Here is a 17,591-nt window from a genome sequence, read left to right as displayed (position 1 = left end):
AAGGCTAAAAGTTTGGACATTTTCCTCCAGACTTCTTCCAGCTGTGGTACTTTATACTATCTATAGAAGAATCCATTGAAGAGTTAAGCGTGTTCTTAAATGTAGATCCCTTGGGCCTATTCTAGTCCAAAGTGATCAGAATTTATCTGTTTTTAAACAGGTGCTTTATGAAATTCCTGAAAAACCTCTTTCACAAAGACTGGGAAATGTTCGGCAGTGTTAACTAAATCTATATCTAAAAGTAAATCACAAGAGGAATGTGGAACTGTCAGCCAAAGGATCACCTTATAAATTCAGGAATCTGTAAACTAATACAGCCATATATTTAAAGTAGAATTTAATAAGCATTAAGTGTTAGTGACTGCATTTAATCAGGATTATTTGATTGCCTATTGTTTTCATGGAAGGTTTACCAAAGGCACTGTCCCTAATCTTGTGCAGTTTGTAATACTTGTAACTGTCAAAGACGATAGGATGTTTCAATGCCGTTACCTGCAGATGAAAAAATCTAGCATAGTGGTGGCAGTGTCCAGAATCAGAGGATGATGACAGAATTGGGTTTATTGACATCAAGCCTTTATTGCTATTAAGGCTTGAAGTCCAGTAAAGGTTTCTTCCCATGTATTTTTTAAAGAATGCTCCAGAAAATGATTTATCTGGTTTTTATCTGGTCTTGGACATAGAATAGAAATATCTGTGCATAATAAAAGTAGCTCTTCAGTAGTTACAACCTATTGTTCGCACACTTAGCCAGTCATGCCCTGCCCAAGGCCAAGTCTTCAGATCACTGTCACTTGCTTTTCAGCAGTCTCACTAAACTAAGGCTTACATACTAGTTCTGTGCAATACTCGACAGATTTTTAGGGGATGTTTTGCCAACATGATAGAATCACTGTTACTAGAAGCAAAGATTTTATTTTACACTTGAGCTAAAATTGACCCTTTAAAAATTTTTAAAAACTATTTTAAGGCACCGACTGTTAAAATACTTGAAGAACTGTCTTGAGGTTTATAAATTTTTATTAAGCTAAACACCACTAAAAGACTGAGATCCCTCCCTCCTCTGCCTCTCTGGTACATATGAGCTGCATTAGATCAATCAACAGGCAAGTATATAGATTAAAAAACTAAGTAGCAAGGTGGGTTTTCATACTCAGTGAAACAGAAAGCAAACCATCCCCTCCTTAGGTCAACAGATTGAAAAACAGGTGTGGAAGAATTCAGTGCAGTTTTTACCCATAACACCCCCCCCTCCCCCCCCCCCCCCAGGTGTCCTAACAGAAACAGGTTCCTATAAAACAAATCATCTTCTAGATATATAATAAAAGCCTAAGCTACCTGATATGGTGGAAGGACCAGAACCTGTGGCTATGACGCACACTGACCACTAGGGGGCAGACACTCGACACAGGAGCTGGGTTCACAGCTGGAGAGCTCAGCATTGGTAGCTGGAGCCTCTCCTGCCTCTGTGGCAGTGCTAAGGAGCAGCAAGCTGAGCAATAAGCAGCAGTGAGCAGGCAGGCAGTAAGGCGCAAGGGCAGTCAGACATCTCCCAATACCGGACTGGGAGAGGGTGCAGGCCCGGCTGAGGGACTCCCCCCCCCCCACCCCCCCCCCCACACACACACACACACATTTCACACACCGGACCTCTAGTTTTAATTAAAGAGACAAACATTCTAGTTCATGTGCACATGCACATGAATGGCTCTGAGGAATGAAAACCTGTTTTGTAAACTTACTATGTCATAATGCTATACATGTTGAGTGTATAATGTATTAGCTTCCTGAAAAGATAAATCAGTGTTTTGCAGAACACATTGTAGAAAACAATTCCAGTGTTCCTGTAGATTCCACCATTGTTTCCATTTTCAAGTGGTTTAGAAGACAGTGCAGGTTCTTTCAAACTACCTCCCCTCCTTTTGCCTTTACCCTAAAAGCTTGAGAATCAGTGTGAACTGTGACATTCCGTGTGGCATTGTGGGGCTTTTCGTCGCCCCTTTCTTCAAAAGCCACATTATAAACAAAACTTGTGCAACATTAGATATGTAAATGGGAGCTGGCTTCCTAATACTGATTGTATGAAAATACCAGAATCCTTCCATCCACTTGGTAAACAGGTTACAAATTGGGAATATATCTCTTTGAGGGCTCATTCCTAAGTCACATTTTTTTATTTCCATATGAAGACAACTAATGCCAACTAGCCTCTGGCTTCCTAAAACTGGCAGGATCAACATAAATAAATACTTTAGTGGGAATACAATCTGCTTAGACAACAAAGAGAGGACATTCCTAACTGGCAAGCCTCCCTTTTAAAATTATCCCCATTCTTGCAAATCTCAAGGTGGAAACCTCACTATAAATTACAAAGCTACTCTTCCCCTCTTTAAGAAGAACATATATAGCTAAAGAAAAACTGCATATGCAAATCATTCTATATTCACTTTTTTTTATTTAACTTGGGGATGGAATGGGAATAGCATACATTTTATTTGTACAATATTTAACAATCACTTATCCAAGGTGGGGTTTAATAGGGCTATTTCTTTTTTTTAGCTTTTTGTTAAATACTTGCAGAAAAAACAGCAAGTACAATTCGACAGTAGTACAACAACCTGTGCCCAAAACAGTGACAAGAAATACAGAGTAAAGCTAAATAATTGCTTTCCAATATTTTGAGAAGTAACAAATAGGATATGGGTTTAGACTGCATAAAAAATGTACTGCTGGTTGAATATCTGAGGTAAATGATGTTCAATCAAAATGCTACTTGTATCATTTTGCCCATAAATCGGTAAATAATTTTATGCACATTATACCAAATGTTCCTAAAAAGTAATTTTTTAGAAAGGTAAAAAAGAGAAACTGGAAAATATCTATGGTGAAGCAGTTTTTTTAAAACAGTAATCAGTTTATCCCACCAAAGTATCATCTGGTCAGGGGTTTCCCCCATAGCAGCTGCATTTTACTTAAATGCAGTTGTTATGTAGGGATAAGGAAAAGGGGAAGATGATTTTTTTTAAAAAAATTTGATGATATATGATTCTATTTTAAATCCCAAATTTATTGGGGTTTCCCAATTATATTTTCAAAACCATCACCATGAAAGATAGTTCATGGTGCCAACAATTGTGAGGCACAGTCTGTTCTAGAATTCACAAGGTACCTGTAATAAACACTCAAACAAGAATCACACATCACATGCTGAAAACTTCCTAGCATCTAAAATACATACAAGAGCTGTGCAGGGCATTGACTTCGAATAAAGCCAAATACCGGTTAATCCATCATCAGTCCTATGGCAGTTGATCATAAAGCGTTCTTTAGGTGAAGATCTGGGCAAGGTAAAGAGTATGAGTTAGAGCAGCAGTGTGATGGGTATCAGAAAGGCAAAATATAAGACGAATCATAAGGAGCACCATACACATGAGGAAAAAAAGTATTGGGATCCATTTACCACAAAACAAAGTCATCATTTTTTCATTCTTTGATCTTTCTTTTTTTAGTATCACCAGCTCAAACGTTTTGTTGACTTGCCCACTCTGCCCTGACTGTAAACCAGATATGAAAATGCCCGGCAAAAGAAAGTTCTAAATGAGACTGGGTATCAGGACAAGGTAGTCACCAGAACATTCTTACATAACTGCTTATAAAAAGTTTTTCTAATAACGTTCTCAAAAGGATACAAGCTTTAAAATTGGTTAAGTACAATACCCAGATTTCTAAAAAAAAAATTCTAACTTACAAGAAAAATTTATCTTGTGAATAACTGGTCTTATAAAATTTATCCCTAAGTACCCACATAGGACAAATAATCATAATATTCCTCTTGTTTTAGATTTTTAACTTTTAAAATCAGGATTAAATGTTTAGAACAGATGTAAATTAGTCTTCAGGAGATTAACAATTTTCTTGTGTGAACATTCTGATTATTTTCCTTTCTTGATTAGTTTCAAAGTGGAAGCAAAACCATATCAAGAAATCGATAGCCAAAGTACTTTTTTTAACTAAAGAGGTGAACTCAACATTGAAATGGGAATAAAATGACATGACAACTTGGGCACATGATGTGACCGAGAGAATGTTCTAGATGGTGTGTGGCACACAGGCAACGATGCATTTACTCTTTTTTCCCTCCCTGCTTAGTTTGTTGACCTATTTATTATTTTTAAATAATATAACTTATTATTCCCAGAGATTAAGTGCATATTCTATGTAAAATGTAGTGTACTGTGTGGTTAAAGAGCCATTTAAAGATAACACATTCACAGTGAGCGCCAGACAGTGACATGTAAAAAATTATTTTATAAAGTTAATGTATGGATTTTAAAATGACCTGACAAAAAGTATATAGCATACATAATACTGGTGGTCAGTAATCTAGAAACTCAGGAAATGAATGTTTTACTGTGGCCTGAATAATTTGAGAAAGAATCCAATGATATTCTAATGGTATACTGTTTTGAAAAGCACTTTGAAGCCTACCATCAATTTCATTTTCTTATCAAGGATAAGGAATGAACTATCTTAAATTAATATCAGAGTCAGTTGTGAGAGCAATTTGCAAGAGGAGACGGCTCTATGTGACCTATTTTCAATATTGATTACCTCTAAATGTCATTGCATATTTTAAGTTATAGGTTTAACTTGTTATCCCTGATTTATTTTACAATGGTAACATCTGAAATCTGTGCTTAAAATTTACAGTCTATATCCTAGGATAATTCTTTACATATCACAGACATCAAATATTACTCTGACAAGATGGCACCAAGCAGAAATATGGTGATAAACTTATAAGTCTCAAAGCAGAGAGTGAGGAATTCTGGGTAATGACACTTCCTGAGGTGATCCTAAAACAGTGATAAAGAATGTCCCACACACTGTTTGGTGAAAAGAAATACACTACAATTTTACATATATAAATAGGAAAAAAATCTATTTTAAAAGAATAAAAATGAAGAGCTATCCAGTGTCACAGCTCACTTAAAAAATTTTAAATCATGCTTTAAATTTTCAAATATTCCCCAAACACAGCACACCTAAAAAAAATACTTAGGTAAAAATGCAATATTTTGGGAACTGGATATAAGATGAAGCTTTAAAACATGGGGAGAAGGGGGAATACCACCATTTTTCATTTCAAAGAACAGCACTTTTTTCCTTAAATTACAAGCTAACACAAAAAAAGCTAAAACACTGCTTTATGAATGGCCACTTACTGTTGGCACTAAGCATAGCTTACCTTTTTTTCTTAAATAACACAGTGAATTTGTAATACCTTGTTACAAAACATGGATCAATTTATTATGCAAATTTTGTTAGTGTTTTCAATTATATAATTTAGCAACCGTGGAACTGAGGTATACCTTGTTGAGGGAGGTTAAAGTAATGCTTGGAAGCCTCTTTACTGTACCCCACTTTGATGACTGTTTATGTACACAGAACAGCAGCACACTAAACATTCACAAGCTGTGTCATATTGGCATTACAATAGTCATTTATAGAAACACAACAGCAAATGCAATAAAAACAAGTTACCCTTTTTAAAATCTGAAATGAAAAGTTTCTGATTTAAAAAAAAATACCAGTAGTTCATTTAAGGAATTAGTGTCTTCTGACAGACATTAGAAATCTGAAGTCAGTTTCAAACACTTGATTAGCCAGGTCCAAAGAGCCTTGATTTGGAGAGGGCCACATTCTTCATGTACACTTTCTCAAAAGTTTATTATAGAGTTTACAATGCTTCTCTTCATCGCGTCCTTTCACGTCTCTGCTACAGGCAGTGTCGTAAGTCTCCCAGAGCCACAGTTTTAAGCGAGGGTCTTCTTTTAGACGTCTCCAGGAGACCTCCTGCTCATTTCACACAGAAAATACACTGTAAGCAGTTTCATTAGCTTAGCAGCTCCAGTTCACAGTCCCGTTTCTCAATGTGTACACATGGTGCAACCATCATAGACTAGATTCTTTGGGAGGAAAGTCAACATTTGTCACCATTGTGACCACTGTTACAATGTCCTCTGTGGTAATGATATTTGTTAGTCTCTGCATCTGAGTAATTCTTTCCCCTACACATCCAGCTGATAACCTGGCTTCTGCATCATGATCCCAACATTCTTCTATCGTTTCACAGAGCATTGCCATTCCCTACAAAGGAAAAACATAGTAAAAAACCATGGCAATTTTTGTTTTCTATTGGGAAATTGAGTAAAACTTCCATAAACAAATTGCTATTTTTGTGGATCAAAGAAAGTGTCAAGATTAACCAAATTTGCTATTATTTGTCAGTGTTCATTTTTTAGTATCTACTGTATGCAGGCATGTTAAGAATAAGAGAAGCAGCCTTGGCTGGCTTGGCTCGGTGGATAGAGCATCGGCCTGCGGACTGAAGGGTCCCAGGTTCGATTCCGGTCAAGGTCACGTGCCCGGGTTGCTGGCTCGATCCCCAGTGGGGGTCACGAGGAGGCAGCCAATCAGTTATTCTCTCTCATCATTGATAGTTTCTCTCTCCCTCCCTTCCTCTGAAATCAATAAAAATATATTTTAAAAAAAGAATAAGAGAAGCACTGAGAAAAATTTTTAGCATTGGAGATTATCAGAGTAGATGATTAATGTTTTTAAATTCTAAAAATTGCTATCCATTGTTCATAAACCGAGTCATTTTAGTGTAACCCTTGAAATGGATTCAAGACCAAGGCTATAGGACAGTGGTTCTCAACCTTTCTAGTGTTGCGACCCTTTAATACAGTACCTCATGTTGTAGTGACCCCCAACCATAAAATTATTTTCATTGCTGCTTCATAACTAATTTTGCTACTGTTATGAATTGTAATGTAAATATCTGTTTTCTGATGGTCTTAGGAGACCCTGCTAGCGGTTCTCAACCTGTGGGTCGCTAAATTACAGTTATGAAGTAGCAACGAAAATAATTTTATGGTTGGTGGTCACTACAACATGAGGAACTGTATTAAAGGGTCAAAGCATTAAAAAGGTTGAGAACCACTGCTATAAGAGGTCTACATTAACAATCAGCATTTCTATCTTGCAATTAGAAAGCAATTCCTGCCGAAACCGATTTGGCTCAATGAAGAGCGTTGGCTTGGGGACTGAAGGGTCCCGGGTTCGATTCCGGTCAAGGGCAGGTAGCTTGGTTGCGGGCATATCCCCAGTAGGGGGTGTGCAAGAGGCAGCTGATCGATGACTCTCATCGATGTTTCTAACTATCTCTCTCCCTTCCTCTCTGTAAAAAATCAATAAAATATATTTAAAAAAAGAAAAGAAAGAAAGAAAAAGCAATTCCTGAGAATGCTTAACTTGATTTTATCTATGATCCTGGTTTTATCTATACCAAAATAACCACGACAATATTGTCTCATCCTGTGCCCACCTACACTCTAGTTTCAGAGCATCCTTAAGAATTTGAAAATCTTGCAACCAAGGAGAGAACTGGGTGTTTCTCTATCTCCCCTGTGAGCGCACAATCTTCTAGTTTCCAGAACACAGTATTCTAATGAAGATCACCTCCTAGAAATGTGCAGAGGTGTAAATCATTCCTCTGCAAAGCATTTTATTGGGATTTCATGTGACAAGCTAACTGCGTAACTTACAGCATGCTTCTGCCAATAATCTCTTAAAACGGGCCTCTTTTTTTTATGCACAACAACTTCCTGCATGTCTTCAAGAGATGGATGCTGGCCGATCTCTTCCTCAAATGGCAGCATGTACTCATCTACAGGTCCTAAAGTGTAAATAAAAGAGGGGAAATCTTTTAATTCAAATTTCCCTGGCTTCCAAAGTGAACAAACTTTAAAACACTATCACATTCCCAGCTGTTACATGCTACAATGAGAGAAGCATTCTCAACCAGACTTACAGTGTGACCCAAACTCTAGCTTAGGGGAAGTCAGGAGTCTGACTTGGTATGTGACTTTGCAAAGGCCTGTAAGGAGCTTTCTTAACCCCTATGTGAGTACTGGTTATCGCCATAGGTATGTATGTAGGACACATGGAACCACTGATAGTTGAAAATCGCTCTCGGGTACCCCCTCCTCTTGCAGTTCAAACCAGTGGAGCTGTAAGCAGTAGTGCTGCCATTGCTGAAGCCTGGGTTCAGTCTGTTACAACCATCTCTAAATATGAAAAGCTCAGACTCCCAACACATAAAGGGCTCTGTACTTCAGAGTCTGCCTCCTCTGCCCTCACAAGAGCTGACAAAAATACATTGTTTTTCAAATCACAAACACTCCACACAAGGTTGCCAACAATTCAGAATGTGCTTTCACAGATAAGCAATATTTCTTCAGTAATATAAGTGTTTCCTGGTTTCTTAGACATACTCAAACAGGAAAACGTAGTCAGGAGTTACTAATATCTGATGCACTTTTCTCCTGATCAGGAACTTTACATATATTATTTATTTCCATTTCACTTTTACAGACTGAAGATCAGATTACATCTATTTTACAAATAAGAAGGAAGCTCAGAAAAGTTCCCTAATTTGCATACAGCTCTTAAGTGTAGAGTTGGTATATGAATCCATGTGAATGACTAAAGTCTGTGCTTTCTCCCCTTGACAGAAGCCTGTCACCAATCAGCAATTTCAGTGTCCAGCTGTGTCTGTACGTAGCATAAACCCTGTACAAGCTCTTTAAATGCACTAAATCCTCCTGAAAAGAATATAAGTCAAACAATAAGTCATAAAGAAAGGCATCTAACCCCACCCTCTCTAAATGTGAGCACTTCTGATGCCTGGTCACAGCCTCCCCTAGAACACCTGCAGTGACAGCACTGTCCCGCTAAGGCGTCTATTCCACCCCTCCTCAGAGTGTGGTCCAGAGGGCGGCAGCATGGCCTGACCTAGTACACCTTGTAACCTGTAAATATCAGGCCCAACCCAGACCTCTAGTCAGAATCTGAGTCAACAAGACCCCCAGGGGTTTGGAAACTCATTAGTTTGAGAATCACTGAACTGAATCAACAATTAGATAACAAGAAATTTTAAAGCACTCACTTTAGCAATATCCACACTATCCTCTGCGCCCGTTTCTGCCTAAAGGTTAGAAATGCCTAACTGCAATTCGGTACTTCACAGCACACGCCAGGCATCCACCCTTTTCCATAAAAGCGTCTCTGGCAAATCCTCCTCCCAGTAACAGCCATTTCCTCAGTGTAAACTCCCGTAACACTTCCTTACATTCAGTTCTCAGGTGTTACATTTATCCAAAAATATTTACTGAATGCCTATGTACCAAGCACTGGGCTAGACAATCCATACTTACCTTACTCTAGAATTAATTTAAGAGTCCCAGAAAAAATCTGCCACCTTAATGAAACTGCACATTACTTAAGGGCGGGGCCCTAAGTAACACCTATCTAATGGTTCGCTGTGTAGAATTCATATTAATGAAGTTCTTATTAAACACTAGAGGCCTGGTGCACGGATTCATGCACTGGTGGGGTCCCTCAGCCTGGCCTGCGCCCTCACAGTCTGGGACCCCTTCGGGATGTTGGAGAGCTGGTTTCAGCTTGATCACCACAGGCCTGATCCAGACAGGAGAGAGCCTGATCCCCACAGGCCTGATCCCTGCAGACCCTATCCAGACAGGAGGGACACCAACCCTGTGCATTGAACATCTGTCCCCTGGTGGTCAGTGTGCATCATAGTGACCGGTTGACTGGTCGTTTGGTTGCTTAGACTTTTATCTGTCTGTCTATCTATCTATCTATCTATCTATCTATCTATCTATCTATCTATCTATATCCCCCCCCCCCAAATGTTATAAACATAGGCTAAATTGGTTGTACCTTTTAAAATATTCAACAGTTTCTATGGTCTTTCACAATCCACGGAAAGTTTTTAGGCAGTTTTAAGTTAAAATGTAAAACACCAGATCAAGTTCATTTACATTTGGGAGTTTAACAAAGTTTGCCTTATATTCACATGCAAAAACTGTAACATTACTGAAGGGAGTAGAGAAGCTTTGCGAAGAGCACTAAGACCAAGTACTTATAGCACTATAAATCTCACACCAGGAACATAGTATGCAGATTTATTATCAGTCAATGCAAGTATTTATAGGCATGAACAATGACTTCACTAACAAGAACAAAGAACATGAATCCTTAGAACCCAGGTGCTGGGCAGGCAAACATTTGCAATAATGTCTACATCAGATCACACTTTCAAAGCTTTAAGGAGACAGAATTTAACTTGTGGTATATCCACACGCCTGCTCGTTTATGTGTCACAGAGGACAGACTGGTTAGTCGGGTATATGAGACTCAACCTGAATGTCCTGTGAGCAAAAGTCTCAACTCTTCATGCATTTCCTCTGGCCAGAGGAGTTGACTTAGAACCTGGGGCAGGACCCACATGAACTAATAGCACAGCCTTCTCCCTACATCTGGGTCAGAGCTTCAAATCTACTATGTTTTACCATTTACCACTACTTTGAGGCTAAAACAGGCAAGCTACTTAATTTCTACTTAAAATTTGAGCCTCAATTTCTCATGTGTAAAACTGAGATAATTGCTACCTCCAATGGTGTTTTAGGAAATAACCTAAAGCTATGTGAAGTGCCCAGCAAAACATCTGGCAAGGTGAAGGACCCATATATATTGCCTCCCTCTCTCCCCTGACTCCTGAATTCTCTAAGCTACCACCTCCTATTTTTTAAAAAATTAAAATGTGTAGTTTAAAATACTACCTTTGAATATAATCATCCCTTTTCATACATGTGTAGTCATATATATCTTTTTTAAAAATATTTTTTCCCTTACCATCTGCAGCAGTACAGCGAGAAGCCAGTTCCCATAGGACTAATCCCATGGCGTACATATCTATCCTCAAAAATGCATCCCTTTGGAAGTTTATAGCACCCTCTAATACCTCTGGAGCCATATACCTCCGGGTACCAACCTGAAAAAGACGTTGAAAGCAAATAGTACTCATTCATTAACTTTATGAACTAACATATTATACTTTTGTAAAAAAGAATCAAAACCACATGTGGTCTAATATCAGATAAGGTAACTAAGTTATAACCACCAGACTACAAGGTCAAGCAGAATTTATTCCATTTCAAGTAATACAACAGCCAAGACACTCACTGGAAAGAGCAGAAGCATCCATCAGTAAGGTCGGATTAAACAAATGGAGCAAAAGCAGCTCTTAAAAATATGAGGTAAATCTATAGGCTAATCTAGAAAGATTTCCAAAAAGACTACAGGATGAAAACATCAATGAACAAAGCGATATATAACAAAGTCCTTAATAAATATATCAACATCATGCAAGTATAGACTTAGAATTTTTTCCCTCTTCTGAAACTAATCATAAGAAACTACAATTATTGTGGGGAAAAGGATGAAAGAGAAAAAAAATATATAGTTTTAATGTATCTTTTTAAGTCCTTTAAGGGTCTCTCTTTTTCTGTATTAAAAAATAATAAATAAACAATACAAAATGTAAAAAGAATTAGCTAAAAAAAAAAAAAAGGCAAATAAACTTTTAAAAGTCTATTTGTACAAAATCTATGTGTTTATTTATTCATGACTTCTGTCTCAGAGGTCTTTGTCTTTCCCTAACAATTTGGTATTTCTTAGTATTGTAACAATGGTTACTAAGCCAGTACAGCTAGCTTTGCTTGGTGCTTGACAACATTCATAGATGGATGTTTAAAAATCTGTGTGATAGCTGGGTAGATACCAATCCACTTGAGCAGTGGATCTAGAAAATACTGGCATTTCCAAAAAGCTCCATTATAAAGTGACTGTGATTTCTGGACTATAATTGCACAATTATCTGCAAATATACTGATAATAAGAACAGATTACTAAGAGCCTAAAGTTCAAGTTTTTAATTCATTTAATAAGGAGAATACTTTAGAGAAAAAGAAAGCTTAATATTTTTTCTACTTTAAGTATTTCAATGGTACAATTGTATAATATATAAAATGTATAATAACATGCATTTTTCTATTTTCTGGTCCTAAAATGTCAAGTCAAGGAACAACTGATATAAGAAGTTATTTGTTAATCTCATCATGTAACCCAACTATGAAGGTATTAAGAGATATGAATGAATTCCACATTCTTTTCTTTAAAAACAAAACAAAAAAAAACAGGGAGTAGGGGGATTATAAGGTACCAAAGGAATAAACTATTCACCAAACTTAGTCTTATGATAATCGACCATACAATAAGCTCAGGTGTTTAATCCTGGGTTGCCTGCACAATCTCCCTCTCAGTAACTTACTCCACAAAACTGCCTTTGTTTCCAAATACATTTGGTGTCAGCCTTTCGAGAACTACCCTGTTTCCCCGAAAATAAGACAGTGTCTTATATTAATTTTTGCTCCCAAAGATGCACTAGGTCTTATTTTCAGGGGATGTCTTATTTTCGGGGAAACACGGGTATGACTCCAAACTAAATTCTTAAATCATTAGTTATTGCCAAAATGTGTTATGCTGTGGTTATTTGAGAACTGTGTTCTTGGGAATTAATAGGATATGGTGGGGGGAAAGAAAGCTGAGAATTAGATGTTCAAATAATTTGCATAATTTAGAAGATGAAGAAATAATCATACCAGAGCCTAAGTCATTAGGCTTTGTAAAAAAAAATGTCACCTTTAGGTCAAACTGGTTTTCCTGATTAAACATTATCTTGCAGCCCTAACCGGTTTTTGCTCAGTGGATAGATGTCAACCTGAGGCCTGAAGGGTCCCAGATTCGATTCAGGTCAAGGGCATGTACCTTTGTTGAGGCAGCTCATCAATGTTTCTCTTCCATCAGTGTTTCTAACTCTCTATCTCTCTCCCTTCCTTTAAAAAATCAGCAAAATATATTTAAAAAATAAAATAAAATACTTAAAAAAAAAAAAAGTCATCTTGCAGGAATGACAATACCTTTGCTATTTTCTAGCCTCACAGGTTTTGAGAATAAAGTGTATGGATAATGTTCTTTTCCTGTGGCCTTTTTTTTTTTTTTTTCTTTTTTTTTTTTTAATATATTTGATTTTTTACAGAGAGGAAGAGAGAGGGATAGAGTTAGAAACATCGATGAGAGAGAATCATCGATCAGCTGCCTCTTGCACACCCCCTACTGGGAATGTGCCCGCAACCAAGGTAGATTCCCTTGACAGGAATCAAACCTGGGACCTTTCAGTCTGCAGGCTGATGCTCTATCCACTGAGCCAAACTGGTTTCGGCTCCTTTGGCCTTCTTAAAGGTTCTCATTACGGAGATCTCTGTGCAGACCTTGACAAGAGGTAGGATCTTCACTCAAGGTTTTTTACAAGTGTCCTGAAATGTGGAGAGAATTCAGAGAAAGGCTATAGAGCTGATTAAAGAGTTGAGGAAAGAATAAAGATCAAAAAGCAAGAAATTATAATTGTCTGAAAAATGGGCAGAACTTAATGCCATGTAGCATGAATAGTGGCCAAATATTCTTCCATTCGCTCTTAAGGTAGTGAAAGAATTAAGTTAAAACTGAGTTAATACTAAGAATTCCCTCAGAATGCGTCTATTAAATTGTGTTTGATTCTTCTTTGATTAGTTTTTAAAATAGAATCCCATGACATCTGTCTAGGCTATTTTTATGAAATGCTTGTTCTAAACCACTTGAGGTCCTGACAATCCTTCACCATCCTATGAAGATGTCCTCCTTAGCAAATTTAACATGTTACTCTTAAGAGAGCTATTTTATATTAGATCTTGATTTAATAACCACCACAATAATTTCAGACCAATTCAACCCAGATATGCCATACTAAGAAAATATGAGATAAGATTTTTTTCTTACAGTTTATACTGATCATGCTTACCTGTCCATGAGTATCACCTGCAGACTTGCCAGCCTCAAACTTTAACGCCAGCCCAAAGTCAGCAATACAGGCTGTCAGATTGTTTTTCAACAGCACATTTTTACTTTTGATGTCCCTTACAAATAGAAAGATGGACAAATTACTCAAATTAAGTTTTAACAAGGTACATCTTGTAAAAATTTTCACTGAAAGTGAAGAGAGACTAGGTATGCAATAAAAGAATAGCTTCTGGAAAGTATGAAATTTTAAAAAAAAAAAAAAAAAAAAAAAAAAAGGAGAGGGAGAAAAAGCTTAAGCAAAGTGTCCATATAGCTGAAGCATAAGAAAGAGTACAGGGACAAACTCCTATTTATAACATGAACAATAAGAAGGAATTCTTTCCATAACACATTTTTATAAAGAAGTGCCATTCCAAAAATACTATCCAGCCTACATGTTATCTATGCCATTCCTACCTATCAATCATAAAATTGCTGTTTTCTAAGATAATGAAAACACATCAGAGTTTACTGTTAGAAACTCCCATTGAAACAGAACATTAAATTTAAGAATTTTCAAAGAATAGCTTAATGGGGGCCTTCTGCCTATTGGTACAGGCCTACATTTTAGAATGGTCCCTTATTTTAGTGGTTCTTACATTCATCAACCTGGTTGCAGACAAGCACCTACAGGAATGTATAACAGATAAAAAGTTTGCACTAAGAACATACCCTGCTCCAATTAGACCCTGGTGTTCTGAAAAGAGTAATTGTTTTTTAAGGCAATCAGATGTCCTCTACACACCAGCCTCAACTGGTTCATCCTAGGAATACTGTACCTGAGCTGAATACATCTGTGCCATGAGCAATGGTTAAATTTATGTGTACAGAGACCAAGAGTGGGATAGAGGAGACACCTATCAGTTTTAGACTCAAACATTTTTATGGATGCTACTCCTTATAACCTTTGGGGGAGGAAAGTTCATTCAGTTCCCTGTGAGGTGAGTAAAATCCAGGAAGAGACAGACTGAACAGAGGAAGGTGAGAAGGGGAGTTATTTCTGAGGTGAAAGTTTGCAAAATCAGAATCTATGTTACAGTTGGGTTTAAAGTAATGCCTAAAACACCATCTGGTGCCACTCAACTAAATATTTGTTAAATGCATCAGTTCATACCCAATTTTAAAGCAACCATTTTAAACTGAATGCCAGAAGACAAATTGTTCTCATGTTCAAGGAAGTTAAATACACAATGACAAACTGAATCCTATGTTTAAGGAAACTAATGTTTTCCCTTTAAGAAAATAACTTTTTTGTCCAAGTACTATTTCTTCCCTCGAAAAGGCAACTGAGTAAAACCAATTGTTCTGATGATGCCTCCTTCCACCTCAGCTCAAGAAATAATCATTCAAAATGAAAGCAAAAAAGCAAGGGCACTCCTTAGTTATATCCCCCTTTTACTTATTTATAATCATCTTCGAAGTCAATCATGTTTTGAGGTTAAACAAATTTACCTATTGATTCAGAGAAAATACACTTTTATTCTTAACCATGCTTTCAAGAATAAGACTAATTAAAACATAAATCAATAATAAAGCTAGTGATTAACAATTAAGCTAATGATGTTAATAAATACATTACCCAAATTACTTCCTGGCCAATCTCAAAATTAATTTGAAAAATAAATGAAATCATTCTGCCTCCTATAGCATAACTAGATAAGTAGGGAAAAAATAAATTTTGTTCAGGGGATTAAAAGCTTAAGAAATAAACAAATACTGAATTATTTCGGAAAATAATATCACTTTAGCTCTACCTGTGAGAAATGGCGGGTTTGTGGCCATCTTTCAGGCCAGGTATATCTTCGTGTAAATATGCCAATCCTCTAGCCATAGTTTCGGCAATATGACACAATTCATTCCAAGAGACCACATTAGCTTTAAGAAAGTCTGACAGTGAACCCTAAAGAAAGGGGGAAAAAACACAACTTAAGTTCTTGACAAAAGCCGTATGTATATGGAGACTTTCCTTTTTACTTTTAAGAGGTTATGGAAGACAATATATTTTTCTTTTGGTGAATAATACCGCAAAACCGATTTACAGTATCTGGAATGGTTCAAGTTTCACATTAATAAATATTTGACTAGAAAAAAATACCACTCATCCTTAAAAGTTTACTACAAGCACAGGCAGTCAGTCAGTTTCCCCCTATTTAGAAGGGGGGGGAAAAACAAAAAGTCTAGTTTCAGAAACTATTTAATGACTATGGAGATGTTATATTCAGAGGACTAGGAGAACATAAAATTAAGACACATAAATAACAACAAACATAAAGAATCCTCTCAGGATTATTGCTATCTTTTTGGTTAAGAATTAAGAGAAGTTAAGGAGACACTTATATCTGAATCTGACAGTAATAAAGGAGACTGCCAAGGAGAACACAATTCCCATATCATTAATGTACATTTTCATACTAACTCTGAAAGTAGAAAAAATTAGTGTGCTTTGGTAATAATTACCCTACAAATGAGTGACAAAGGCCAGGTAAATTTCCTAATTCTAGTTTTGTCACTAAGCTACACTGAGCAAAGTCTTAAGAAACAAATTCAAGCTGAAAAAAATATGGTTCACATAATCAAAATGGATGGTAAATTTACTAAGTATCCATTATAAGAAAAGCCTAATATGGTAAGTGTCTTACTGTCTGGTTGGCCATTCAACCAAAGCTTAATATGCTAATGATATGCTAAGGCTGTTCAACTACTCGCTATGATAAGCACTACCACCAGGGGGCAGACAGTCAACAGGTTGACCAATCGTTATGAAGTGCAATTTGCAATGACCACAGGGGGTAGACACTCCAACCAGTATGTTAGCTGGCTGCTGAGGTCCAGCCAATTGGGACTCAGTGAGACGGGCCAGACATGCCCTGGAGCCCTCCTGCGGCCAACCTCCCACATCCCTCCCCGGCCCCAATCATGCACCAGTGGGGTCCCTCGACCTGGCCTGTGCCCTCTCGCAATCCAAGACACCACAGGGATGTCAGAAAGCCCGATCCCGCAGGCCAGGCCAAGGGACTCCACTGGTGCACGAACCTCTAGTACTAAAATAATTATTTGTAAGAGAGGTAATTGCAGCACAAGATATCAGGGATAAAAGACTGGTTAACTAGAGAGTTAGATAAAAGAGTTGCTATCTTAGAATATACTATTCCCAGAAAAATAAATCTGAGGAATTTGTAGCCAACATTAGATAGGTAAACCAACCCTGACTTTACTGAGTTAAAACAGAAAGTAATTTTACCTTTTCATGAAATGCTGTGATTAGCCAAAGATCCACATCAACGCTGGTGCCCCGTTTTTCTGCACCAATGAACTGTAATATATTCTCATGCTTCATTCCAGGCAAACTGTAGACTTCATATTCATTTTGCCATGATTGTTTGTCCTACAGTCAAAAAGAAAGAATAGTAAGAATAGAGGCAATAAACCATATCTAAAAAAAAAAAAAAAAAGTTAATCAAGTTCTAAGGCAAAAAAATTAAAAATAAACATAACTATTAAAAGATTCACCAGTATTGATTTTTAATAAAATCACACTCTAACAACAGGTAAGAGTTCCATACCAAATGTCTGCCCTCCCCTAGTCCCTCAAAACACACTTTTCTGTGTTTCCAGTTTGTAAACACAGGAGTTGCTCAGAAGTGCTCAACTTTAGTATCTAACCTTGGACACATTCTGCTTACAAGTTAGCACTACAGTGTAATTTCAACATGGTGTGAAGTTACTTG

General features: G+C 37.1%; 1 protein-coding gene across 2 annotated transcripts in view; it reads right to left on the bottom strand.

Annotated features, from left to right (window-relative positions):
* Positions 1-3,029: 3,029 nt before the first annotated feature.
* The window catches only part of ACVR2A (activin A receptor type 2A), a 90,755-nt gene continuing 76,193 nt past the window's right edge, over positions 3,030-17,591 (bottom strand). For both annotated transcript variants that reach the window (XM_084893038.1, XM_084893039.1), the window contains 6 exons: positions 17,105-17,248; positions 15,618-15,763; positions 13,826-13,940; positions 10,783-10,921; positions 7,611-7,741; positions 3,030-6,150 (listed from right to left, as the gene is read on the bottom strand). In XM_084893038.1, coding sequence (XP_084749164.1) covers positions 5,956-6,150; positions 7,611-7,741; positions 10,783-10,921; positions 13,826-13,940; positions 15,618-15,763; positions 17,105-17,248 — 870 coding nt within the window. In that variant the 3' untranslated portion in view covers positions 3,030-5,955. The remainder of the gene's footprint in view (positions 6,151-7,610; positions 7,742-10,782; positions 10,922-13,825; positions 13,941-15,617; positions 15,764-17,104; positions 17,249-17,591) is intronic.

This window comes from Pipistrellus hanaki, assembly GCF_964339955.1.
Source record: "Pipistrellus hanaki genome assembly, chromosome: 8".
NCBI classification, from domain to species: Eukaryota; Metazoa; Chordata; class Mammalia; order Chiroptera; family Vespertilionidae; genus Pipistrellus; species Pipistrellus hanaki.
The sequence above is the reverse complement of the archived record's forward strand: the minus strand, read 5'-3'. Positions and strand labels throughout refer to the sequence as shown.